Source organism: Sphaerulina musiva (assembly GCF_000320565.1).
Source record: "Sphaerulina musiva SO2202 unplaced genomic scaffold SEPMUscaffold_4, whole genome shotgun sequence".
Taxonomy (NCBI): Eukaryota; Fungi; Ascomycota; class Dothideomycetes; order Mycosphaerellales; family Mycosphaerellaceae; genus Sphaerulina; species Sphaerulina musiva.
The window spans coordinates 1,792,110-1,815,781 of NW_016017386.1; the positions used below are offsets into that span (position 1 = coordinate 1,792,110).

Below are 23,672 nucleotides of genomic sequence, written 5' to 3' on the forward strand. Positions count from 1 at the left end.
CGATATGCGAAAAGAGCAAGGTGAGGTTGGGAAATAATAAACACTCCTAGCAAAGGAAAAATAGTCCGAGCATGGGGATGGTGGTTCTTGTACTTTGCATACACGCGACAGTTCCCAGTAGTGACAGATTGGCGTATCGGGCGGGCCACGCGACGTAGAGTGTACAACAGTACAACTACTTGATGCCAGCCAGACGCGGCCAGTGAGCAGCCGGCCAACTAGTCCGACTGGGGGCCTGGATGCCGCCAGTCAACAAGCATGGCATGGTCGAGGCACTTTGCAGAGCAAGCCTCCAAAGTCAATGGCCATGCGGATGCTGGGATGGAACCTCGATGGAACGTGCAATTGGATGCCGATCAGGGATCGCGGCCTTTGGCGGCCACGTGAATTGACGAGAGAACTTCCATCTAGTAGCCTTCCCACTAGTAGTAAATTAGTATGTAGGTAGGTAGTCCGGAGTGGTCGCTGTAGCCCGTGTAGTCCTTATTATTGACGGCAAGTGAGAAAAAATTTGTTCCCGCGGCATGGCACAAAAAGCATCTTTCAAGATTGTACAACCATGCAGCCAAGAGATAGCGTAAGGTAGTTTCTACTGTACCTCTGTATACCCTCCATATACACTACTACTAGCACGAAGCCTAGAGCCGAGTGGCTGAACCTGGGCCGCAATGAATATGGAGAGAAGAACTTTTTGAATCTGGAGATCTTTTCGAGGTCTAATACCATTCATGGCCGCTTTCTGCGTCGCAAAGCATGCATTCCAATTGTAGGTGCGAGGAGCTGTAGTCCATACCAGGGCTGCGTAGGTACTCTATACAGCCTGAAGGTCTGTCTGTCTCTTCATGTACTGCATCTGCATCTTGAGCTCATAAAAATTCCCGCTGATGCTAGCTTACAGTCCACGTGGTGTGGCGGACTGATTCATGATTTTAGTCTAGAACTTCAGCCACGCAGACGCCTGCAGCATCTGCAGTGACATCCCATTTCGCCTTGTGCTCAATTCGGACTTTCAACCGAGTGCTGAGAGCTGGTTGTATATATGGTCAGGAACGAAAGTGCTGGGAAGTCAGTCATTGATGGGAGGCAAATTCGAACACGTCGAAGATCGACGTCCACTGGTCGGAGACTCCGAAAAAGACTCAGAGAGTCCAGAGAAGATCTGCTGTGCGGCTCGGTAAAACATGTACAACTCAAAATGATTCTTCAGCTCCAGTGACCTTGGACTCGAAAGCGGCTCGGATACACTCGTTTGACTGGGACAGAGTCTCTGTGATGCTGCAGGTCTTTGTGTTGCCAGAAGAGGCACAATAGCCGACCACACTAAGGCTTCCATGCGCTGCAAGTCTTTTTTGCTGAGGGCACGCGCACAGATTCGGGGGATTGGCTAATGACACGCAGAAGGACTCTGGTGGTGGTGGTGGTGGTGGTTGTGTTGGTGGTGATGGTGATGGTGAAGGAGGGAGAAAGACATTCGCGATAGGTCGAAGCAGCCCTTCTCTCCAAGAGCTTCCCCCTTCCCCCCTAGCGTAGCGTAGGCAAGACGGCCAAAAGGAGCTCTCGACATGGCCTCGAGGGTAGACGAACCTCCTCAACCCACCTCACGACTTGACTGGGAGACGGCCAAGATGTGCTTCCAAGAGAAAGATGCTTGGTCAGACGAAAGTGGTGTAGAAGTGGAGATATCCCACTGTGGCAGATGTCATGGCCAGCCGTACAGCGAATGTGTCCGCGTGAGATTCATGCTGGAGTGATATAGCAGATGCTCTTCGAGAGAAACGTGTCGTCTTTGTATTGAGTGGGGGGAAGGGTAATAAATGTCCAAAGGTTGTAGTCATTCAAGCTTGTGTGAACCCTCATCAAATGTCCAACTTGGAGCTGTCTTGGCTCCTCCGCCCTCCTCCGCCGCCATCCCATCCCATTTCATCACATCCACCACATCCACACACACTCTCTCTCTCTTCCACCACTCTCCCTCCACAGACCCACCGCCATCATGATCACCAAATACATCACCTCCGTCGTAACCGCCTTCTCACCATTCAACCCGAAATCCGGCAAAACCGCCCGAAATTTCCTCGCCGCGCTCCCCTCCAACGCCCGCTCCACCATGACCATCGACATCCAACTTCTCCCCAAAGCCATGGCCGCCAAACCCGCCACTTTGGCTCTGAAGTTTAGTACGTCTCTTTTCTCTTGCTCTTTCTCTTCTCTTCTCAACTCCTTGAGAGAGATATTTTCCCGTTCACGGAATAGAAAATAATCATGGAGGACGGAGCGAGAGTGAGAATTGCAATTTTTTTTTTGGAGCTAGCTAACACTTGTTTTTTTTTTTGATAGAGGATGGAAAAGAAATGAAACTTGATATTGAAAAGATGAAAATTAAAGAGATTCAAACAGAGGTCGATCGTCACTCGAGAGTTTTGAGACGCGCGGAGGATTTGAGTGGGAATTGATAGCAAATGAAATGAAATCTATGGGGGTCGGAAGGGAGAAAGACTGTTTTGGGGGGATATGGATATGGATGAGGGCACATCAGCAATGGCGTCGGAGGAGAAGAGAACGGCGAGGGAGAGATGAGAGGAAAGAGACGAGAGAAGAGAGATGGAGGCAAGCAGTTCTTCCCAATGGCGCTTCCTATCGCGCTGCACAAGTGCATTGCCATTGCATTGCATTGCATTGGCAACACTGCTCGAAGAAAGATGCGGGCGAGCGCTACCATCTATGGTTTTGCGCGGGAGCAGTCACTCGCTGCAAATCTCCCAAGTCGCCAGGCCATTGTCACGCGCCGGCTCAAAAGATTGATCATGGATGATGGAGGGGAATGCAAGCATGCACATCTGTGAAAAAGACTTTTGATTGTATGGGAGTGGAAGTGGGAGTAGTGAATGGGCTGGGCAAACGCTGCAGGGAGGATATAAGAACGATGGGGGAGAGGAGAGAGGAGGGAGGAGGGGAGAGAGGCATAGCATAGCATAGCAAAAGGGTGATTTGATGTGGACACAGGAAAGAGGAAAGGGAGAAGAGGGAGGGGGACAAGAAGTCTTGTTTGTGCATCAACACATCCACGGTTTGCAATGGCAAGCACATGTAAAGAAAGATATGTACAATCAGCCAGATTTTAATGGCATGTACCTATGCCTAGGTACCTATGCATGCATGCTCAACAAAAAGCCGATGACATGTTTGGACTACCTTGCCTAACCTGCTCAGTCAATCTCCACGACTTCGACTTCGTCCTCAAGCTTACTCTCATCAGGGTCTTCGACATTGAGCACATCCTCATCACTTTCCTCCTCCTCCACCTCCTCCTCCTCCTCCTCCTCAACAATATGTTCCTGATACGCATCCTCTCCAACTTTATCCTGTTCCTCAGGCCACAACAACTCTCCAATCTCCGTACTATCCGCCAGAACTTCTCGCGCGCGAATTTCCCAATCGTCTTCATCCGGAAGGCCAAGGTCTTCTTTCACCAGCAGCTCCGCGAGATGGGGCGCCAAAACAAGATGTACGAATCCGTTGACGCCACCTTGGATGCCGGATGCGAGAATGAGTTTGTCGTGGATCGATCGTTGGCGTAAATCGTTGGCGAAGCGGTTCATAATGTATTCGTGGCTGGTTGGGTGGTGAAAAAAAAGACATTGTCAGTGATTAGGTAATGTAGGTGGACTCGAGTGCGGATATATGCATCGCATAAGGAGGAGGGTACTGTCACAATTCGACTTACACTCGTCGCTCACCCCGGGGACCGTAGTAGCCCATGGTGAATTTGCTGGTACCTTCCACAATATCTTTTTGTCGTTTGCGACCTTGTTTGGTATCCCGCTGCAATCTGGTGCGATGGTCCGATGTCACTTGGTCGTGCAAGATATCAGATAAGAATTCGTCATGTTTGCGCATACGCTGGTGTAACTGATCCCAATTGATCGCTGGATAACCCTTTTCATCCCACATTTCCTGCGCTGTCTGCTTTTTATGCCATGTGCAGAATCTTTGTTGCCATTTAAATGTCCAAGGTCTGCCCAGCAGGGTTTGATCTTCATATGTCTCTCTGAGCGTTTTCTTCACAAGGTTACTGCAGATACTACACCGGACTAGGATAAAGCCGTCAACAGATACGGGCTCTGCCTCATCAGATTCTACATCGCGCAATGGAGAAGGAGGATCATTCGTCCCGCAGCCGGGCTCGGGGGCAGAGCTTGTTACACCAGCGGTGGACTGCGAGGAGAAACCAGGACCCAAGTCATGTCTTTTGAATCTTACCTCTGAAGACGCTCTCGGTTTCGGTGCTTCTGGGGCCTTTTTGGTTTTAGGAGGAGGTCGTATGTGCGGTCTTCTGCGCGTTGTCGTTCCGTACAAGGGCTGTTTCTTCGCGTAAGTGACCTGTTGCTTTGGTGCCCAGCGTGGAAGACCGCTGAATTTCCGTTTCTTGTTATCAGGCCCATGAATGTTTTTGAACCCGAATACAGCTCCGTCATCGTCATCATCATCATCCTCCAGCTCTTCGTCGCCCACAATCTTGTCCAAATCTCTAGGCTTCCGGAATTGTTCCTGGGGACGTGAATCGTTCTTCCTCGAGCTCAAGAAATTCGGTTCCTCCACTCGCTTGAATGCAGCCCCCTGACCAGCACTCGTTCCCGGTTTGGCATCATCTCCAGTATTACTTCTCGTTCTTTTCGTGCTCTTCTCACAACCAGGCTTCCCGCCTGCTGGAGCCTTCACGCTGCCCACACCACTCCTTCCCCGCGTGCTTGTGCTTCCATTGCCCGTATTCTTCAGCGACCCAGCGACGATCGAAGGCTGCTGCTCCTCATCACTACTACTCAGTGGATCTGCCTCAAAGTCCGTCTCGGTCTGCATCCTCGAAACCCTCCTCTTTCTCCTCTCGATAGACTCAGGACTCGGCAAAGACTTCTCAGCCTGGCTTCTCCGACTCAGCAGAGGTGCTACGTTCTCGTTGTTTCCGAGTTTCAACTTCTTTGGTGGACTGTCCTCACAGAGATCGATCACTCTTTCGCGCTTTCGTGGACTCGTTCTCAATGGTTCTCGAGGGGGAAGTGACAGCGGCAGTTGGTTCTCGGGCCTCTTCTTGAAGTCTCCCGCAAGTCGCGACGACGACGACGACGACGTCTCGAGCGGTCTCGTCGTCTTGAAGCCAGACTCCTTTCGTGGCTGTACAGGAGGTTCTTCGTGGTCGTCACTGGAGGCGTGCGGCTTGTTGTTCACGATTCTGAGGAGCGGCTTGAACCTATCCCTGCTTAGCCCCGGCATTATCGCAGTTGAAGATCAATTGGTGAAAGGTAGTGTACGTTGCTTCATTAGGTAAATCGTGAAGATGTGCGCTTCGAGGTGTGAAGTCACCAAGGCAGAGTTCAAAGCTTAGGAAATGATCAAAGCTCCCCGTCGCGTCGTGACAAGATTTGGATTTAGATTTAGGATTCGTGTAATTGTCGTGTTTAGCCTTCAGAACAGCACAGAGGACACTGGACAGCATGTTTATCACTGGAAGCCACTAGCAAGTCCATTCTCGACATATGAAACTCGCGATTCGACGCTGTAGTCCTGGTTCCTAACCCAATCGTCCCTTGTCCTCCCTCGTTTCTCCATCCGATGTATTGTACATTAATCTGCGCGAGCAGTACTTGGCCATCTAGACGAGCCCCCCGCCTACCATAGTCCAAGGAAATCTCATTGTACACAAAAGACTCCAACCCGCCTCCATGAATCATATGATCAAGACTTGTTGACCTGCCGCTGGAGACACTGTCAATTCAAGACACCAAAAAACACCATATTTGCCACAGGAACGCCAGAGGTGACTGGGACTAGGCAGCGAGACCAGGCGTTGACAGTGTCGAGTCAATGCTGCGCGTTATCGCCAGAGAGCTTGGAGGCCCCTACATGTTGTTATGGAAGAGGCGCCATTTCTACTGCCTGCACGCATTTTGCGCAGGCTCACCAGTCGCACTGCAGCGGACCCAGTGAGATCCAACAAGTCGAATAGACCGCGGAGAGTCGCATAACCTCCCGAAGTCCCGAGGGTCGGATACAATCGCCTTTGCCAGCTCGTGCCCGCTGAGACCTTTCGCTCCAGCCCCAGCTCCCATGCCTTCGAGTCGGCCATGCTGTTCGACTTTTTCGAGCGTCTGTCGCTCCCCATATGTAGGACAGCGAACAATACCCCGCATCGACCAGTAAGCAGCGCGTAACCCGATGAAAGTGCGAATGTGAGGTCCAGTACGATTAGTACTGGCCTGTCGCTGTGCCATAGGCAAAGTCAGTGGAGCTGTCACCGCCTTCCAGGGGTCCACCAAGTCCGTTGTTGGTGTTGTCGAAAGTCGCTGAAGCATCGTGCACAGCTCCTGTAGCTCCTCCTGAAGCCTTGTCGCCTCCCTTGGCTACCAGATTCTGGGTGGGGCATCAGTATGGATACTCGGATAAGATATACCAGGATGTATAGATTGTATAGATTGTGATGCGTTTCAGGTACTCACCTCTCGGTATCTGGCCAGGTAGATCTTCAGCGCCTCACCATAGTTCTCAAAACCCAACGAAGTCATCGCAAAAAGTATGTCTTCGCCATTGACCGTTTTGCGCTTCTCCTGCTGACATTTCTCGGACGCTGATTCAACAGATTAGCCGCCTGCGGCAGTGCAAGATGATAGCCGCCAGGAGATGGCGCTAAAGGAATACGTACCCTCACTCGTGATGAACGAGATGAATTCGCTCACGCACTCTTGCATACACTCTTTGGCCTCTTTCGCAATCTTGGCATTCTCGGGAAGGGCAAGCTTCATGATTCTGGCGACTGGTGCAAAATTATGGATGTTAGCATCTTGATCGAAGTTCTTGCGGTTGGGATGCTTGATTCGATGCAATGCTTGTGGTGATGAAGAAGAAGTGTGCGGGGATGTCGACGGCATGGTGCTGTTTCGTATCGTCTGTTCGTCCAGTCGGCCACAGGCGAGACGTAGGCTGCAGATCGCTGGGCTGGCAAAGGAGCCTCTGATTCGACAGACTTGCAGACCAGACGCGCGCTGCAGCGTTATATGTGGACGACGAGTGACGCCTACACTCGAGCATCCGTCGACGTGCAGGCTGTCAAAGGGGAAAAAAGGACAGTCCAGAGCACAAAATCACGGATGGACAAGGATAGCACGGTGCGTCGTGGGACGCAAGGTGCTACAGAATGGGGGGGAGGAGTACAGGAAACACCAAAGCGTTCGCGCGCGACTCACCATTTGCTATCGGCAGCCATCGATCTTGCTCCTTGACCTCGAAATCATAGCCCAGGTCTTCTGGTCGAGTATTCATTTCGTCTCCGGGCTGATCGTTTGGCTGCTGGGCTGGATCATTGTTTTCTGGAGTTTGAGTGGCTGGACCTTCGTCCTCGTTCCTCTCTGGGGACTGCGACATCTTTAATCGAGGTACAGACCCGTTTTGTGTAAGTGTGAGCTGTCACTGATTCGCTGGCCACACGTCAATACCACCCCTGCACTGCAGAAGACGCAGCTAGGTGCAGGTGGAATCTAGCTGCCGACGCCGGCAGGAAAGATCTGTCGTAGTTCGCGGCACGCGAAAGCGGTGTGGTTCCACAATTGCGTGGAGTCCAAGTGCCAGCGGTGAGAGGGAAAGTTGTGCGATCCTCGAGCTTGGGATCGATGCGTGCCCGTGTATAGGCAGGCGGGAAGGGGTGCCGCCGAACTGCGTTGATCTCAGATTTGCGCGGACGGGCGATGGCAGCACAACTAAGCCCGCAAGCTCTGGATCAGGTAGGTATGCAAGGCGAGAGTGTTTTTGGGGGGGTGGTTGACGGGAGAACGTGTGTTTTTGCGTCGGCTTGGCACGCTCACCGGGGTGGAGGGGGGGGGAGGCTAGGGAAGGCTGTGGCCCTGTGTGTAGCTCTCTCGAGGATCCAGTTGCGTAGCCAGCTAGAGGTACAGCGTGCGAATGCGCAGAGAGGCCCAACCAGTGCGCTGCGTCGCCTGCGCGTGTTGTTCGCTTCCGTTGCTGTGCTAAGAACAGGTCAACAGACGCGGGCTGGCCGTGGCCCGATCGAAGCCGTTTGGAGCTGGGCGCGCGCGCGCGCGGTATCGTTGGAGAGTGGCGCGTTCCGACGTGTTCTCTCTGTCTCTCTCTCTCGGGCTCTCTGTCGGTGGTGTACGTGAGGCGTGACTGGCGTGTGTCCCGGCGTACAGCTGCACTACAGGTACCGTACTCACTACTGGCGCAGTCTGGCGGGCGCTTTTAGTGTCGTCGAGGCCTGTACATGAGGGAGGTAGTTATGCGCGCCCAGACAGCCAGTGAGCAAAAGGGACGCGCGGAAAATCGTTGATTGGACGTAGGTGGAGAGGGACGTGGAGAGGCGACTTGACTGTGCAAGGCAAGCAAGGCAGGGCACTTTGAAGAAGGCCGAGGGATCTTTGATTTTCCGGAGGGACGGGGGACGGGGGGTCCTCCATTCACCATTGCCCTCCAAGACTTCCGCCTTTCAGGGACCGGGCCTGACGGGCCAATGAACGCGCCCGTCTGCCGTTCACGTCTGCCATTCGACTCTTCGCCAGTCGACTTCATCTCCTCTGCACGTGCGCCATCCCCCGTATGGCCCCCCGAGTTGGACAGGGCTGTATACCGTAGAGTCGTAGACACTACCTAGGTACGGCACTACTATAGCTAGTCTATCTTACCGTCACTACACACAGGTACAGTACAGTGAGGTCGTCGAGTCACCGTGCCAAGACCAGACATGCTGTGCAATCTGTGACGAGTCTCGATGTGGGCGGCAGGATGAGAAGAACCGACGTCGACAGACAGACACGCGGCTCCCTTTCTGCGGCAAACAGAGGAACCAATGCACCCTTCCAACTTCCATGCCGCACGTTCACGATGTCATGCATGAGCGCCCAAGGCTGCATCCTCGCCGCAGGCTAAAAGGAAAAAGGACAACGCTGTAAGAAAATACAATGAATGTTGTCATAGCATGGCATGGACAGGACAGGACAGGACAGGCACGACTAGGTAGTAAAAGTAGGTCAGTCAGGTAGTGTGCACGCTCACAATCCATGTATCGCATCCTTCACCCCTAGCGTGCAGCTATGTGCTGGCATCGCGCGATGACGAGTTCTCATCATCAGCAGCAGCAGCAGAGGTCAGAGGCAAGACTCGGAAGTGCCGTGTGTGCTCGCTCGCTGATGATGATGATGATGATGATGATGTCGAAAAAGAGTGCGGTCTGTCTGATGAGATGTGGCGACTGCTGCCGCGTACATGTCCTGCCTGTTTCAAAACGCCTGACGTTGAAACGACCAGTAATGGTGAGGCTGTTCCTGACCAGCATTCACTGGCTCCATCACGACCTCCGATGTTGCCAATCAATCTCGATGGACGACCCTCCGCTGCCCTCTATTGGGCCTCCTCTCAGCACAGCTAGAGGATCGGGCCAGCGCATTTTCTGCACGAGGTTTGACTTGCAAGCCTCTTTTTCCCGCCGAACTGGCCAACCCCCCGGTGGTTTGGTTATGTTTGGAAGCGCGCACAAAGATGGTGTGTGGGAATCTTACCCGGCCCCACGTCCAGGGGAGATGTCATTGCGGAGCTGTCTCTTGACAGCGCACCGTAACAGATACTTGGAGACAGGTACTTACTATCACCTGACATCTGGCAGAGCACATGACAAAGCATGAGGTCTAGATCGTGATGTGTAGCGAGGATGAGAATGGCAGGCAATACAGGAGAAACAGATGGGGATCACGTGGGGCATACTTGCGAGACTGCCCTGTAACAGAGTCTAGAGTGTCTCGCTGCTTCTCTTCATCGAGACTCGATTGCACAACGCCCTCAGAGCGGACGCTCCCAAACTCCATACTGATCCATGGTATCGCAGGAGCCAAATCGAACATGTTGGGCCCGTCTGTGCAGCGGACTATCACATGCCATTTCCTGAAGCATTCCCACTTTTCCAATTCCAGCAGCATCCACTGCCCGCTTCATCTGTTGAACTGCGTCCTTGCGCTGCGACCATTGCATCCGCCTTGGAACCAGTACGTATGAGACCTTCTGTGTGACGTTGTTTGCGGGTATCAATTCTGCATAACACGCAGAGCGGGATCCCACATCAGATCGTTCCCTCGCGCGCAAGACCCACGGCCCGACTGATTGACTTCGTGGTCGTACGGACTTGCAAGAGTTTAGACATGTCAGCATATGTGGGGCTGGTTCATTGTTGCACAACTTGGATGTTGTTCTTCTTCTGCTCTGAAGTCAGTAACGGACAGTGGAGCAAATCGTCTCGTGATGGTCGATCTCACCTTCCACTTCTCCATCTCGGTCTGCTTTCCCGTGTACTGATTCACCAGATCCTCTAACACCTTCTTCAAGCCTTCTGCGTTTGTCTGCAGTGTGGGAAGAACATCCTTCACCGTCCTCTCGGTCAGAACGCCATTGATCATGCGGAAACACTTGCGGTCACCAGGGAGTGGCGCAAGCGTTTCGAGCACTAGTCTGGATGATCTCGTTAGTGTTTCGTTCGAGTGAAGAACATCCTCACTAACCCTGACCATGACCAGAGTTCAGGGCCAGGTCGTGGCTTTAATCGAGGCAACGGGCTTTCTCGCACTGCTGCAGGTACAACACAGTGATTGTTCGAACCTTCGTGGTGGCTTGACAGTTCACCTACTGTCGGAATCATGGAAACAAGGCGGTCGAGCGAGCATCATGTATTGATGGGGCGGTGAAAGAAGGTTTATTGGCCGCGATCCTGGGTGCAAAGTCGAAGGCGAGGCAAGGTGATCACTTTGGCAGTGCTCACCGCAAGACATTGGCAAGCAAAGCGGATGCGTAGTTGGGGTCTGACTCACTTGTGTTCCTCGACCTCTTGCTCAATATCACCAATCTTTTGTGCTATGGCTTGAAGGGTTTCCTTGTAGTTCGAATATTGGACCTGCAGTTCTGTGACGGGAATGAGTAAGGGCATCATCCATCAGAGCTCATCAAGCGCAACCGTACCTTGCTGCTTCTTCGCAGAAATCTGTTGTTGCGACATATTGTCCGATTTGAAGATGGCATTCGTTCGTCGCTGGTGCGGCCGCGCTGGTCGAGAACCGAAAAGTGTCTCTTAGTCAGCGTCCCCATAGAACTTTAACCGCTATTACACCACCACCTCGACTTCGCCTCCTCCACTGATCGACCTACTTCCACACCATTCAATAACAGAGTCCACCCACCATGCATCCCCATCTCCATCGCGAAGACCAAGGCGGTAAGCCCCACACTCCAGTCCCGAAGACAACATCTCCCAACATTTCAAAATACTGACAAAAAGCTTCTCCTCACCAGGCTGCGAAGAGCTCATGAACGCACTCGAAGCATGCCACGCACGAGGATTCCTCTGGAAATCCATGGGAATGTGCAGCGATGCCAAAACCCAAGTCAACAAATGCCTGCGCGCCGCGCGCCTCGACCGTACCGCACATAATCGCGAAGTGGCGAAGAAGAAGCGAGAACATATGAATAAGGTCTGGGCGGAAATTGATGAAAATTCTTGAACAGGCGAAGAAAGAAAGCATACGGTTTGATGATGGTGTAAATGTGAGGGATACCTACCTCTTCGAAAGAGGAGGGGCGAGGTTTCAGACTTCACTCTATGGGATTAAGAGGCGGAAAGATGGCATTCAAGAAGAATTCCACGCAGTGCGGAGCGATGATACCCAGGGCGGCAATTGCATGACGGGAAGGTTTTGAGCAGACGCGAGGCAGGATGGCTGAAGAGCAAACAAATCGTGACTGTGGACTCGATATGCGCCCAGAGAGGAGCCGGAACTGAGATCAGCACGCAGTGGTGAAGACGACGAAAAGCGAGGTTTTCGGACTCACACCGGGGGAAGGGCATGGAGATGATCCACAGGCAGGCTGAAGCGAGCTACGACGTGTACGATAGGTAATGAAACCGACCAACGGGCAGCAAGCTGGAGCTCTGGAAATAGCTTCGCTGAACTCTTCGAGATAAAAACGAGAACCACATCATTCTTCTTCTTCTTCTTCTTCTTCTTCTCCTCTCTACTTCAGATAGATCCTACAGCCAAGCCATCATCGAACTTGATCATCTGGCTCTCTCTCTCTCTCCCTCTCTCGCTCTCCCTCTCTCCCTAGCTCTACCTTCAAGGGATGCACACACATACACACACATACACATACATACATACACACACACAGCCAAAACCAAGCCCAAAATCAAAACCAAACCCCAAAAAGAACAAGAGACGAGCACTTCAGCAATACGATAAAAAGCCACACTAAAGTTAACGTAGCTTGGGGATACCACTTCTACCTACTACTGCCTACTTGGAGAAGATGCACGCATCTTTTGTTGTTTCTTTGGTCACAGCAGGTAGGTGCTCCATCTCATTCATCCATCCCATCTCATCCCATCCCATCTCATCTCATCCATCCAGTCCAGAGGATCAAGAAATAATCCAAAGGAAGGAGGTATCAATCTTTCCTCATCTCGGTCTTCGTCTCGTCTCATCTCATCTCATCTCATCCCATCTCGTCCCCTATCCACTCCATGGTGTTTCCATCAAACAGCAAGAAGCAATTTTTTTCTCTTCTTTCCATTCCCGCCAACAGAACAAGAACAATGCCGAAAGGGCCCAAACAAACTTCTCCCGAATCCAGAGAGAAAAGGGTATATTGTGCGCCAGAAAACGCCACGCAAGTCACCAATTTCGCCCATTCCCGACCAGTCCATTTCCCAATAAAGCAATGAGCGAGTGCTCTCCTTCTTCGCTCATGAAGGCGCAGGAGGTCCACCCGCAGCCCGGACGGCGAGCGTCAATTTCTCATTCCTCTCCACGGCAATGTCGAGATCCTCGTCGCCTTCTAAACGGTAATACTCTCCATCTTTCTCATCTCGATATTCAATGTCCAGATCTTCGGCTTCGAGTTCAGCAGCCTCTCCGAATTCCAGTTTCCGCCTCTCCACAATCTTCTTCCTGAGGTCTTCAAATCCGAATTGTCCTCTCGCAGGCATTCGAATCACGACACACGTGTCACGATCGAACCACGCCTTCACCTTGACCGGTCCCGTCGAAGCCGTGCTGTTGACCGTCGTGTGAGAGACATTCGTGTGCTGACGGGACACGGGAGGTGGAGCCGCGAGTCCGCCCGGCCCAGGAGATTGGCTGCTGAACGAGGCGGAGGCCTGACTCGGTTGGGGTCGATGGAGGCCGCCGTTGTTAGAGGCCTGTGATTGTGTGTACTGATGTGTTCGTGCCTGTCCCGCCTGACCTGGATACGGCTGATGGAGTGCAGATTGTCCGCTGGCCATGGAGACTTGCGAATCTCGGTGTGGGCCATCGCTCGGGCGTGCATGCTCGTTCAGATCGATGGTGGCAGGGTCGACTTCGTAATCTCCTTCACGCAGCGCAAAGAAGCCTCTGACGAGAGAGGAGTGTGTAATGTGCTGGGGCAGCTGTAGCAAATCTCGCAGGTACTCGTCCAGGTTCGCTCTCCGTCCTTCCGTGATGTTATCCGTAACGTACTTGACCGGTCCTGGCATATACGGCAAGATCCTCGGTTTACCAGGCGTTTGCCCTGCCTCTTCCGGAAATGCATTAATCATATTGATTTGCAGTTCGTAGAAATCCTCGTATATCCTCGACAAGTCATAGTGGCAGTTGTTTGCTAGCTTGCACTCGACGACAAAGTGAAACTTGTCGTCGGCATACGTGTACCGGGGTACGGAAGCGCGGAGGGGCGCAAACATGTTCTGCTGCTGTTGTGTCGCAATGCTGGCCTGTCGGGAGTGCATGGAGGAGCCATTCTGCTGCTGTAAGCTCATGCGGCCCATGGCCTGGTCCATGGTGCCCACAGCCGTTGTGGACACGGTGCCTAGGGGAATGCTCGTATTCTTGTACTCTGCCGCCATCTTCTTCCACTCTTCCACGCGAGGAATGCCCGCTGCTCGCACTGCTTCGAGCGGATCTTCCGCCGCTCTCCCCGTCACCATGTCCCGAATCTCGATAAAGGACACTGGAATCAGTCCCGGTCCACCAAGCCGTGTTATGGGCTTCGCGACGAACCACTCCGGATTCGACTGTGCAATGACAATGATGGCCTCTCCCTCCTTCGCATCCAGCTCATCGGGCCGTTCGGCGTGAAAGTCGTACGACACGATTCCATAAATGCCTGCCGGCGACTTTCCAAACGAGGGTGTGGCTCGATGCCCGGGCATGTTCGCTGTCGGACCCATTCCGTTCATGTTCGCGGGCATGCGAGGGGCAGCAGTGGTGGTGGTCGCGGGCGGTGTCGAGCCTTCGGCGTAGCCGCTGTCATGCGTGGTGCTGTTGATGGAGCGCGACGAATCGTCCGAATCACGCACCGTCTTGTGCACGTTCTCAAAGTATTTGACAGGCACCAGTCCGCGCTCGTTACGCAAGGGATTGCAGGCTTCGTACCAGTCCGGATCGGATTCGCGGCTCACGACGTGGAGGAAATCACCGGCGCTGAAGGAGAGGTACATGTGAGAGTCGGGAGGGGCATTGTAATCGTATATGGCTTTGATGACCTGTTTGGAGGGAAGAAATGAGCATCAGAGTTTGTAGCGTGTATCGACGTGAGTCGTGTGTCTTTCTAACTGGTTCCCGTATTCTGCGACGTCCTCTTATGCTCCACACCTTGCGGTCGTACTTTTTTGATTTAATATATATGCAACGACATACCTTTTTGGGCGGTTCTATTGCAATGGCATCCTTTTGCGGTACGAACAGCGGTGTTTTGGTGGCGCCAGCAGAATCGTGCTTGTCGCTCTTGACGGATCGCCGGAACTGCCCAATGAGTCAGTATTTCATATATACTCCCGTCACACCGGCGCACAGTGCGTGCCGATGTTTCTCCTCCCCCCTCCCCAGCCCACTGAACCCACCTTCATGATGCCACCGGATGTCGCCGCGCCCGCCTCTCACACACAGATGGCGGTCGGGGAGGTGGAGGGGCAGTCGAGGTCGATGTCGAGAAGTAGGTAGGTCGGTAGCGGGGCTGGTGGTGGTGGTAGTGGTGGTAGAGGTGGTAGAGGTGGTGGGGGTAGTGGTGGCGGAGGCGGGAATGGTGAGGCGTGTCGAGTGTGTGCGATCAATTCCTTTTCTCGTGATGATCCGCGGCGTGTTCCTTATCGGGAAGTGGCCCAGCACAGGGTTGGAGGGGTGGCGTGAGGGATCGGAGGGTCGGGCGGTGGAGGAAGCGCGAGGCTCTGGGATAGAGAGGGCGTCGCACGTGGCAATGTCGCAAGGTGAGACAAGAGGTGCGCGTCGTCGGTGGGCGGTCGCGTGCCAGTGGCCGGTGAGAGCAGAGAGAGAGAGTGAGAGAGGTGGTAGTAGGTAGTAGTTTCGAGTAGTTTCGAGTAGTGTCGTGTGGTGTGCCAGGTGTGCCAGGTGGTGGTGTGCGGTAAGGTACGGTACGGTGACCCGTGGGCGGTCGTGCGGCCACTGGGGCAGGCTGACAGCGCGCGCGCGTGGACCTCGTGGCGGGCAGGGCAGGGCGAGGCAGGGCAGGGCTGGGCAGGGCAGGGCAGGACAACAGAACGGGAGTTACAGGACACAGAGACAGAGACAACAGCAGAGGCAGGGCCAGGCAGGTGTGAGAGAGAGCAGACAGGGTGTGTGAGTGAGTGTGGGTGGGTGAGTGTGTGTGTGTGTGTGTGTGTGTGTGTGTGAGGTGTGAGTTGTGTGTGTGTGTGGGACAGAGAAAGAGCACAGGGCTTTCTGTTGCCGAAGCTTATTATGATTATTCGTCCCGGCCGGATTCAATTTCCAGAGTGAAGGATGATGAGTAGGGTCCAGTAAGGGAAGTGGATGTTGGTTGGGCTGGGTTGGGTTGGGTGCACAGATGCCAGATGGATGCATGCAAAGGGTCAAGGAGCCGGGGAAGGGCGGGGCGGGGAGAGCCTGCAAGTCTTGTTTTGAAGGCTGCGGGATCTGTTATTGTTGCAGTTCCAGTTCTGTATCATATCCCGAACTACCTCCTACCGCAAGAGAGAGAGAGAGAGAGAGAGCGAGAGAGAGAAAAGAGAGAGAGTGTGTGTATATGCGACTGCGACTGCGAGAGAGAGACCAATGCAGTGATCGGCATCCTGTTCGCCCGTTGCTTTGTTATTGTTATTGTTATTGTTATTGTTGTGGTTGTCGGTGCGTGCGACGGGCCATGACAAAGCGTCGATCAATAACAAGTTCCGCAAGGAGAAAGTCAGAAAGCCTCAGAACGAGTGCCAATTACCTAGGTACCAGGCAACTAAGGTAGACTACGTACAATATATTTTACGATTCTTACCGTTTACCTACCCAACTTTGAACTACCTGTCTGACCTGACCTGACCTAAGTAAGCTTTACTTCCAAATAATCTACATCAGTCATCAATTATGAATCAAAATTTGATGAATCAATTTCCTCGAGTCCTTCCCTCCCCTTACCTTCCCTTAGCTCCTGCTGAGTCCTGCATATGTACCTACATGCATATACAATGCATATATGCACAAGGTCAAGGTACATGTACATATGCAGTCCATATGCATATATCCTTCCTGCATACATGCATACGGTACTCACCCACTCTTCCGCATAAAATCTGATTCGTTGAGAAAAAAATATAAATTTGGAATCCACACTCGGGGAAGTGACCCATTCGTCAGGTCATATATTGAAAAGAAAGCAAAAGAAAAAGAAAAAGAAAAGAGAGAACCGCAGTTTTGGGTACAGTAGTGGAGACATCACAGGTCGTAGCAATACCTGACACCTCATCATCCATCAATACCTACACGTACCTATTATATATATCTCTCTCCCCAGGTACCTAGTCGGGTATCTTGTGATCCTCCAACAACACCGTCGTCACAAAATCACCCAGCAAAACCCCCCCAAAAATCAAAGAGCAAAGAGCAGAAAAGAGCAGGAAAAAAAAGGAAAAAAAAAGCCATCACAATCCATCAAGTCCACGAAGAAGGCCCAAAGGTCCCCGATTCGGGCAGGGATAGTCGTGGACATCCACCCTCACCCTCGCACCCCATGTTGACCACATTATTTCCCCACCAATCGAGAGCAAGCGTGCCTCCCTTGGGTAAGTTCAACGCAAAGAATATCAGCACTCCCGAAATGGCAATGCCGCACGAAAGGCCTGCGCTGAGCACATAGTTCCACTGTCAAAAATGTCAAAAGAGTTCTGTCTCTCTCTCTCTCTCTCTCTCTCTCTCACAGACACACTACTCACCTTGGACCAAAATGCCAAATATCGCTTCCGGATATACTGAAACGAAATCAGATTCACATAGAGATTTCCAATGTTAAACGCCAGATTGTACGGCGCCCCATACGACACCGGGCCCATGCAGAGCATCACAGGATGCATCTGTCGCACCAAGTTGGACCGAGGATACATCTTCTTGAGCACCCAATACCCAAACACGAGGAGGAATCCGAGCGGGAATCCCAGTAGCATCATGTTGTATCGCTGTCCCGGTCCAAAGAGCTTCTTGGGAGACAGCACTCCCCAGAATATCGTGACGGTGAAGAAGGACTTTTGCGAAGGGCACGTCATGCGGAACGGTGCATCGTCGGTGCAGACATCGCGGATGCCCATGATGAGATTGTATTCCAGAGCCGAGACCATGGCAAAGATGAACGTGGCGACTATTTGCGCCCAAAAGACGACTCGTTGCGACATTTTCATATAGTGCGCCGTCTTCAGATCCAGGCAAAAGTAGAGTGCTTGGTATGAGGAGAGATAGGCCCAGCATTTGAAGTACATCAGACCGTTCACATTGCCTGCGTTGATATATCCACCAACCAGAGCGGCCAGAACGTTGATGGCGAGCGCATTTCCCGTCACTGCCTGGATGATTCCAATGGGAATGATGAGGATTGCCGGCATAATGAGGCCATAGAAAAGGGCGCTGACCGGTGCTCCAGTCGGCCAGCCTTCAATTGCCGCAACTCCAAAGAATATCGGGAGGATCAGGAGGATCAGGTACCACCAGTCGGGCGCATCCTTGTACGCTCTCATGAGTCGCGTGTGAATGTCTTCTCCGACTTCTGCGTGACCATCGTCCTTGCCCTTGCGGAACACTTCGCGGTAGATGCCCTTGAAGCCTCGCACAATCGTCTGTCTGTGGAACAGATACACAAAGGAGAAGGATGCAGAGTAGGAGGCGAAGCACCAGATGTTGTACACAATGAAGCCCGCCGAGAACCACGGCTGCGAGTATTTTTGAAACAGACCTTCGTCGAGTCGACCCATACCGTCCAACACCTTGGTGACTTTGTACCTGCTCCCGGTGTTGTCAAATGTCCCCTGCGTATTGATGGGAAGATATCCCGTTTCCCACGCGTTGCTGTACCAGATGCCGAGAATCATCAGGGCGGCTATCACGATGCCCACGCACTGATTAACGATGGCGAAGGTAGGCAAATATAGTCCTGCGCCCCCAAACAGATTCCAGTCAAAGGTAGGCCATGGATTGAGTCCCAGACCAGTCTGTATGCCAGTCACTGCATTGAGAGCGATGTTGTTCCTGTGGTTGGCACCATTAGCCATGTGTGGAACAGAGCACGATGCAACACTTACGGAGAGATCCATGTCATCCAGGAGAAAATGGACATGGCACCGAAGACATATCTGCATTGGTCAATCAGCATGGACTCGATGCCGGTGAAGGACACGCACGTACCCCGGTAGCACAAAGTAGAGAGTCATGAATAGCGTTGAAATCAGAAATATCCTTTCCATGGACCAGCGATACATGCGCTTAAACGGGCCAGGTACAGGCTCGTCTACTTGCGTATGGAATGCCTTGATCAGTGCAATGGTGGGCAGAGCTTGAGGCCAGATGGCGACAGAAGGGAACACGAGGAATCGTCTCAGAAGACCAGCCATTCCCAGGCCAAAGAAGTTGACGGCAATCGAGATACAGATCTGGTATCCTCGGTCATATGCCCATGGCATGTTGAAGTACTGTGGCATTGCCTGTACAGGAATGATGTAGAAGGTGTAAGGTGCCGAAAAGGCCACATTGGCCATGATGGAGATCATCATGTGTTCCTTTTGGTTGAATGGTCCAGGATTCAGTTCGAAATTGCAACCGAAAATGGTGAAGCTCCATTTCGGGAGCACGCGGGCGAAGAAGCAGCCGATGGGGTCTATACAACGAATGAGTGAGCTGAATACTGTGCCACGCTGTGCTCCTTTCTACTCACACGCGAGCAATTGAGCCACCGAGGAGCCCACCGAGATACCTGGGTAGCGATAAGCGAACAAGGTGTCAATGAAGACTCCAATGCAACAGAAGCTGATGCCGATGAACCAAGATCGAATGGTGGAACAAGGGAGACTTGGATCATCAGTCGGGTCGACGTTTGCGCGGACCTCGATATATGGCGAATTCTCCGTTGCCAGCAGCACTTCGAGCTTCATACATCGGAGCATGTCGTTCTTGTCCGGCATATCAGACGTGGGCGGATCTGCGAGGAAATCTTTCATTTGGTTCATCATGTCCCCAGAGAAGTTCGGATCAGCTTCATGCATGTATACGAGTTCCTTGATGACTTCGATTGTCCGCTCCAGTGACAAGTCGTGGAGCTTGTTTTCCAATTTGATCGCCTCATCGTGCGTCGTTTCGAAGATGCGGTTACTACGAGCGAGCGTCAGATCTCTGGAATGCTTTCAAGACCCCATCATGGCATGATATATTCACTAGTCTGTTGGCGGCGCATGTTCCTCGACATGCTCCGAAAAAGCCACAATAGGCACCTTTTCGGACTTGACCTCCTCCCCCTTGTCAGGAGTCACGGGCTCCACCGTCTCCAGAATGTCATCGCCTTTGCCTGGCATGGTCGGTGGCTCACGTTGTGGTATGGTGGCCAAAGGACTTCCTGCCGCTTATGGGATCTCACAAGCAGAAGATGGTAGAAAGCTGGGCCTCACAAGTGGCGGCCGGCGGGGGGCAACATATGCCAATGTGACTTTACACTGGAAGGCTCGGAACATTCTTATCAGCGCGTGGGATACTCGTGCAGTCGGCAGTTCCATGTTGGAACGTGTTGTTGCATCTCATTCATGCCACATGCCTATCTCATGCAGCCTGTAGAGTTAAATGGTTACCAGGTAAGTTCGCACAGGGTCTGGCACCACGATATTTACCTTGCCCACCCGTGTTCGTGACTGAAATAGGACCGGCTCTTTCCACGGCCAAGCTCAAGTGAATTGCAGTAGAGAAGTAATGTTTGGCAGAGTAGCTTCACTTCTCCGAAGCCTGCAGGGAAACGGTTCAGAACAGGTCGATTGCTAGCGCAGATACTGTTGTGGGGATGGGCAGGCATTGATGGCAGTCAGCAGATGGTGAAGACGAAGGGAAGCTCACGCTGCTACCATAACACCCCTGAAGCATCTGTGTTCTGTTATCCTGGAGCTCTGGAATTCCAGCTCCTGGGTCCCAGCTCATTCACTCTTACCCCAAGCTGTCGGATCTCAAGCAGGGTCTCGTCAAGCCCTCAGGTCATGGCAAGCAAGAGCATCGCCCGTCCGTAACAGTAACACCACGTCTGCTTTGTCCTCTTTCGTGTTTATCAGATATCGTCTTCGAGCCGGGTGTAGCGTCTGGCTCTTCAGATCAGCTAGGTTGCCGCTACCTTGTGGCTTCTGCTTGGGCCCGAGGGCGTAATTCTTGGGTATTATTCAGCCTACCCTCCGGTAGCTCGGCTTTGGCTGACCATTGATCTTCCTCAACCGAGCTCACAAATAGCCGAGACCACCGCATCAAAGTGTCTCCAACAGAGGGGTTCACGTCACCCTGTTTGGGGGATTGAACTGGGGATACAGGTAGGCATTCAGCATCTCTGAGAACATTCGCACCAGAGTCCTGCATAACGCAGGAAGAATTGTAGGTGCCCGCTTTCCATGGTGATGCCCAGCTCAGCAGCGTCAGGGACGAGATGTTGTGGATGTTGATGAAGGAAGGTCTGTCAGATCGAGTGCGAGATGGGATGGCAAATGATGCCTGAGCTACCTCCTAGTAGATACCTCCTAGCCCAAGGTAGGTAGGTAGATAAGGTACCTTACCTCACTAGTGGAGTCTCGCCAAGAATAGCAAGTAGGTAGGAGGTACCTCCGGTCAGGTAGGTCTTTGTCGCAGCAAAGCATGTATAGGTACACTAGGTAGATATGTGCTTGGAGACACTGCAGATGGCTGTTTGACATTGATACAAGGAACAGATACGTTCGACTTCAAAACACAAGGCATACACCATGATCATAGATAGCACTGGAGAATGTGCGCTCTTACATCGAAAATCAGGCCTCATTCATTGGACTGGCTATGCTACGAGCACTGTTTCTCTGCCTGCTCATACCCGTTTCTAACGCCTGCAGTACACTCAATGCCATCCGCGTATACTGTCTTCAATACAAACCGACAATGCAAACCGACAATGCAAACGCATACGCCTTTCTATCGCTCTGAATGTCACAGTGCTGTGTTCCCATCGTTTCGCTTTTCCTCATCTTTCACACGCTCCGCGTCGTGTTGCAGGCCACTTCGACTTCCGACGCAGCTTCAGGTAAGTAAATCGGCAGAGCTGCCGTTGGTGAGTGCCCGCGCGACCTTGCGATCAGCGTCTGCCTTGACTCCCCGCTCGGCTTCTTGGATGTTAGTGTGGCTGGTGAGGTTCGAGCAGCGATGACGACGAGAGAGTAAGAGAAGGCTCGCGCAAAAGGGACGGGATGGGAATCATATCTGGCCCTTGATGTCGACTCTGCCAAATGCAGATTGTTTCGCCCCTTCGAACAGGTTGCCGGCTTTACCAGTCGTCACCCGGACATCGCCGTCTTTCTCTTGCACAAGATGCTGCCCACCGTATCGCGCGATGAAGTCGAGGCAGGTTCGTAGCTGGTCGGATTCGAATACTGACTCATCCTCGTCTACTGCAAAGCCGAGCTCCTGGGTTAGGAATGTGCTGCTCACGTCTGGCTTGTACCTGCGAGAGACTGTTAGCTGTGCAAGCAGCAAGAGGCTGATGTATGGTGGAACTCACGCTCTGCAGATAGCCGTCATGGCACTGACACGCTCCCTTTCGATGAACATGTCCATCAAGAAGGGCGCCATGTTCCAATCTTGTGCTTCATTGTAGAGCTTGAAGAATCTGTGATAGTTGCCAGCAGCCAATGCTTGTCGAACATTCAGTGCAAGTCGAACAAAGGGTCCCTTCTTGTCTGCTGTGGTTAGATCGGCCAACATGTTGTTCATGTCGGTCCGATTGCGCGTATAAATCAAGTACAAGATACGATACGCCGTAAACTCATCCTGGTTACCCCCACTGCCGCCGTTCTCTCCCAACTTCATCTTGTACAGACCACGAAGTTGTGTCTGACATTGATTGTACTCACCCAGATCCTTTTTCTCCAGTGCAATTCGTGCGTGCACCTCATATACTCGAATGGTGAAGTTGTTCTTCAGATGTTGCACAGTGAGATCCTGTCGGATAGACTTCAACTGGTCACACACATACGTGTAATCTCTGGAATCCTTCCATCGGCCTATGACATGTTCGAGCGCTTTCTCCAGGAGGGCAAGAGGTCGCACGGTGTTGGGATGAGGCGGAGCTGTCAACCTGAAATATCTCTTCTCGAGAATTTCGCAAGTGCCGACGATGGGTCCAGAACTGGCATGCACCGTGGAAGAGTCATCACGATAATGAGGCGAAGATAAATCAGACGAAACGTGACCGAAGCGCTGGCGACGTCTCTCAAGAGCCGCCTCGCTGTTGTCGAACTTGCCGATCTTTGCGTTGCTCTTGTTGTTGTTGTTCTTCTTCTCCTGTTTCTTACTTGGACCGCTGATTCGGTCGGCAATACTCTTGGTATGCGACTTCTTCCAGGGTGGAGTCACGGCGCGGCCATTCTCATCGACCAGCTCCTGGCTCGCTGACTTCCTCTTCTTGCTATTCGCTGTGGGCGAAGCAATGCCATATGTGCCCAAGTCGGAATGAAGGTTAGCTAGCATGGCGTTCTGCGCCATGTACATAGATTTGCGACGCTCATCAAGAAGCAGTTGATGAGGCAAGGGGTACGATGCCCAGTCGCGCGCCTGCATGGTGCCGTTCTCTTGTGCTTCTCTAATTGTGGCGGACAACTTGGCTCGAATGTCGGCATCGGAAATAGAAGCAAACGCGGGCTCCGTCTTGAGATTGTTATACTCGAAGAAGGCTGTGTTCACCCAGGTTTTGAGTGACTGAGGGAACTCCACCTTTTGAGCTGGCGGAGGCGTAGTTGGAGCGACAGGCTCAGGCACGAGCGTCTGTCGCGCCCTCACCGCGGTGTAAGCGGGTTCTATCGCCATCACCGCCAGATGTGAGCGGGTGCGTTGGTCGTGATGGTGGTGCTAGAGCGTGGAAGACGCGGGACTCGAGGCAGACTGCGACGGCGCAAAGCGAATTGCCGGCGTGACCGGCAGACAAAAAAAGGTTGTCAAGTGAAATTGCAGCCGCTGGTCGCCGGGTGGGGCGCGAAGTGGCGTGCAATGGTAGAACAAAGCTCGATGGCTGACTTGATGCAAATGCTCGTCGCGGTGGTAGAGGGTGCGATGGCAAGTTGGTGTTGGGGAAGAGGAGGAGTGAGTGAGTGGGAAGTGGAAGGGGAAGGA

At 52.6% G+C, this 23,672-nt stretch overlaps 11 protein-coding genes across 11 annotated transcripts; 3 read left to right on the forward strand and 8 right to left on the reverse strand.

Moving 5' to 3' along the window:
• Nucleotides 1-1,993: 1,993 nt before the first annotated feature.
• On the forward strand, nt 1,994-2,453 carry SEPMUDRAFT_141098 (mitochondrial ribosomal protein L44; the record flags this gene model as incomplete). The annotated part of the gene is made up of 2 exons (XM_016902952.1): nt 1,994-2,177; nt 2,338-2,453. 2 exons carry the CDS (start codon nt 1,994-1,996, stop codon nt 2,451-2,453), a joined length of 300 nt encoding a protein of 99 aa, XP_016761832.1.
• SEPMUDRAFT_84826 (uncharacterized protein) lies at nt 1,994-2,912 on the forward strand. The gene is made up of 2 exons (XM_016910366.1): nt 1,994-2,177; nt 2,338-2,912. Exon 2 carries the CDS (start codon nt 2,465-2,467, stop codon nt 2,810-2,812), a length of 348 nt encoding a protein of 115 aa, XP_016761833.1. The 5' UTR covers nt 1,994-2,177; nt 2,338-2,464; the 3' UTR covers nt 2,813-2,912.
• A 294-nt stretch (nt 2,913-3,206) lies between these two features.
• Nucleotides 3,207-5,268, reverse strand: SEPMUDRAFT_116735 (uncharacterized protein; the record flags this gene model as incomplete). The annotated part of the gene is made up of 2 exons (XM_016901280.1): nt 3,207-3,612; nt 3,725-5,268. 2 exons carry the CDS (start codon nt 5,266-5,268, stop codon nt 3,207-3,209), a joined length of 1,950 nt encoding a protein of 649 aa, XP_016761834.1.
• Nucleotides 5,269-5,491: 223 nt separating this feature from the next.
• SEPMUDRAFT_148924 (CBFD_NFYB_HMF-domain-containing protein) lies at nt 5,492-8,335 on the reverse strand. Its single transcript, XM_016905231.1, has 4 exons — nt 7,236-8,335; nt 6,695-6,805; nt 6,492-6,619; nt 5,492-6,405 (listed from the first exon to the last, which is right to left on the reverse strand). The coding sequence occupies exons 1-4, from the start codon at nt 7,411-7,413 to the stop codon at nt 6,241-6,243; spliced, it is 582 nt and encodes a 193-aa protein (XP_016761835.1). The 5' UTR covers nt 7,414-8,335; the 3' UTR covers nt 5,492-6,240.
• On the reverse strand, nt 5,764-6,121 carry SEPMUDRAFT_116736 (uncharacterized protein; the record flags this gene model as incomplete). The annotated part of the gene is made up of 2 exons (XM_016901281.1): nt 5,764-5,822; nt 5,899-6,121. 2 exons carry the CDS (start codon nt 6,119-6,121, stop codon nt 5,764-5,766), a joined length of 282 nt encoding a protein of 93 aa, XP_016761836.1.
• A 1,404-nt stretch (nt 8,336-9,739) lies between the features above and the next one.
• Nucleotides 9,740-11,036, reverse strand: SEPMUDRAFT_148926 (uncharacterized protein). The gene is made up of 4 exons (XM_016905232.1): nt 11,002-11,036; nt 10,854-10,944; nt 10,305-10,497; nt 9,740-10,246 (listed from the first exon to the last, which is right to left on the reverse strand). The coding sequence occupies exon 4, from the start codon at nt 10,198-10,200 to the stop codon at nt 9,835-9,837; it is 366 nt and encodes a 121-aa protein (XP_016761837.1). The 5' UTR covers nt 10,201-10,246; nt 10,305-10,497; nt 10,854-10,944; nt 11,002-11,036; the 3' UTR covers nt 9,740-9,834.
• Nucleotides 10,214-11,038, reverse strand: SEPMUDRAFT_43341 (Prefoldin beta-like protein; the record flags this gene model as incomplete). Its single annotated transcript, XM_016908893.1, has 4 exons — nt 10,214-10,246; nt 10,305-10,497; nt 10,854-10,944; nt 11,002-11,038. The coding sequence occupies 4 exons, from the start codon at nt 11,036-11,038 to the stop codon at nt 10,214-10,216; spliced, it is 354 nt and encodes a 117-aa protein (XP_016761838.1).
• Nucleotides 11,039-11,176: 138 nt separating this feature from the next.
• Nucleotides 11,177-12,017, forward strand: SEPMUDRAFT_148927 (UPF0287-domain-containing protein). The gene is made up of 2 exons (XM_016905233.1): nt 11,177-11,254; nt 11,332-12,017. Exons 1-2 carry the CDS (start codon nt 11,221-11,223, stop codon nt 11,538-11,540), a joined length of 243 nt encoding a protein of 80 aa, XP_016761839.1. The 5' UTR covers nt 11,177-11,220; the 3' UTR covers nt 11,541-12,017.
• A 288-nt stretch (nt 12,018-12,305) lies between these two features.
• On the reverse strand, nt 12,306-15,671 carry SEPMUDRAFT_148928 (uncharacterized protein). The gene is made up of 3 exons (XM_016905234.1): nt 14,918-15,671; nt 14,715-14,819; nt 12,306-14,560 (listed from the first exon to the last, which is right to left on the reverse strand). The coding sequence occupies exons 1-3, from the start codon at nt 14,921-14,923 to the stop codon at nt 12,782-12,784; spliced, it is 1,890 nt and encodes a 629-aa protein (XP_016761840.1). The 5' UTR covers nt 14,924-15,671; the 3' UTR covers nt 12,306-12,781.
• A 1,286-nt stretch (nt 15,672-16,957) lies between these two features.
• Nucleotides 16,958-19,678, reverse strand: SEPMUDRAFT_64921 (OPT superfamily oligopeptide transporter). Its single transcript, XM_016909696.1, has 5 exons — nt 19,234-19,678; nt 18,708-19,176; nt 18,605-18,655; nt 17,252-18,551; nt 16,958-17,180 (listed from the first exon to the last, which is right to left on the reverse strand). Exons 1-5 carry the CDS (start codon nt 19,559-19,561, stop codon nt 16,971-16,973), a joined length of 2,358 nt encoding a protein of 785 aa, XP_016761841.1. The 5' UTR covers nt 19,562-19,678; the 3' UTR covers nt 16,958-16,970.
• A 1,650-nt stretch (nt 19,679-21,328) lies between these two features.
• On the reverse strand, nt 21,329-23,602 carry SEPMUDRAFT_163363 (SAC3_GANP-domain-containing protein). Its single transcript, XM_016908050.1, has 2 exons — nt 22,066-23,602; nt 21,329-22,008 (listed from the first exon to the last, which is right to left on the reverse strand). Exons 1-2 carry the CDS (start codon nt 23,367-23,369, stop codon nt 21,762-21,764), a joined length of 1,551 nt encoding a protein of 516 aa, XP_016761842.1. The 5' UTR covers nt 23,370-23,602; the 3' UTR covers nt 21,329-21,761.
• Nucleotides 23,603-23,672: the final 70 nt, after the last annotated feature.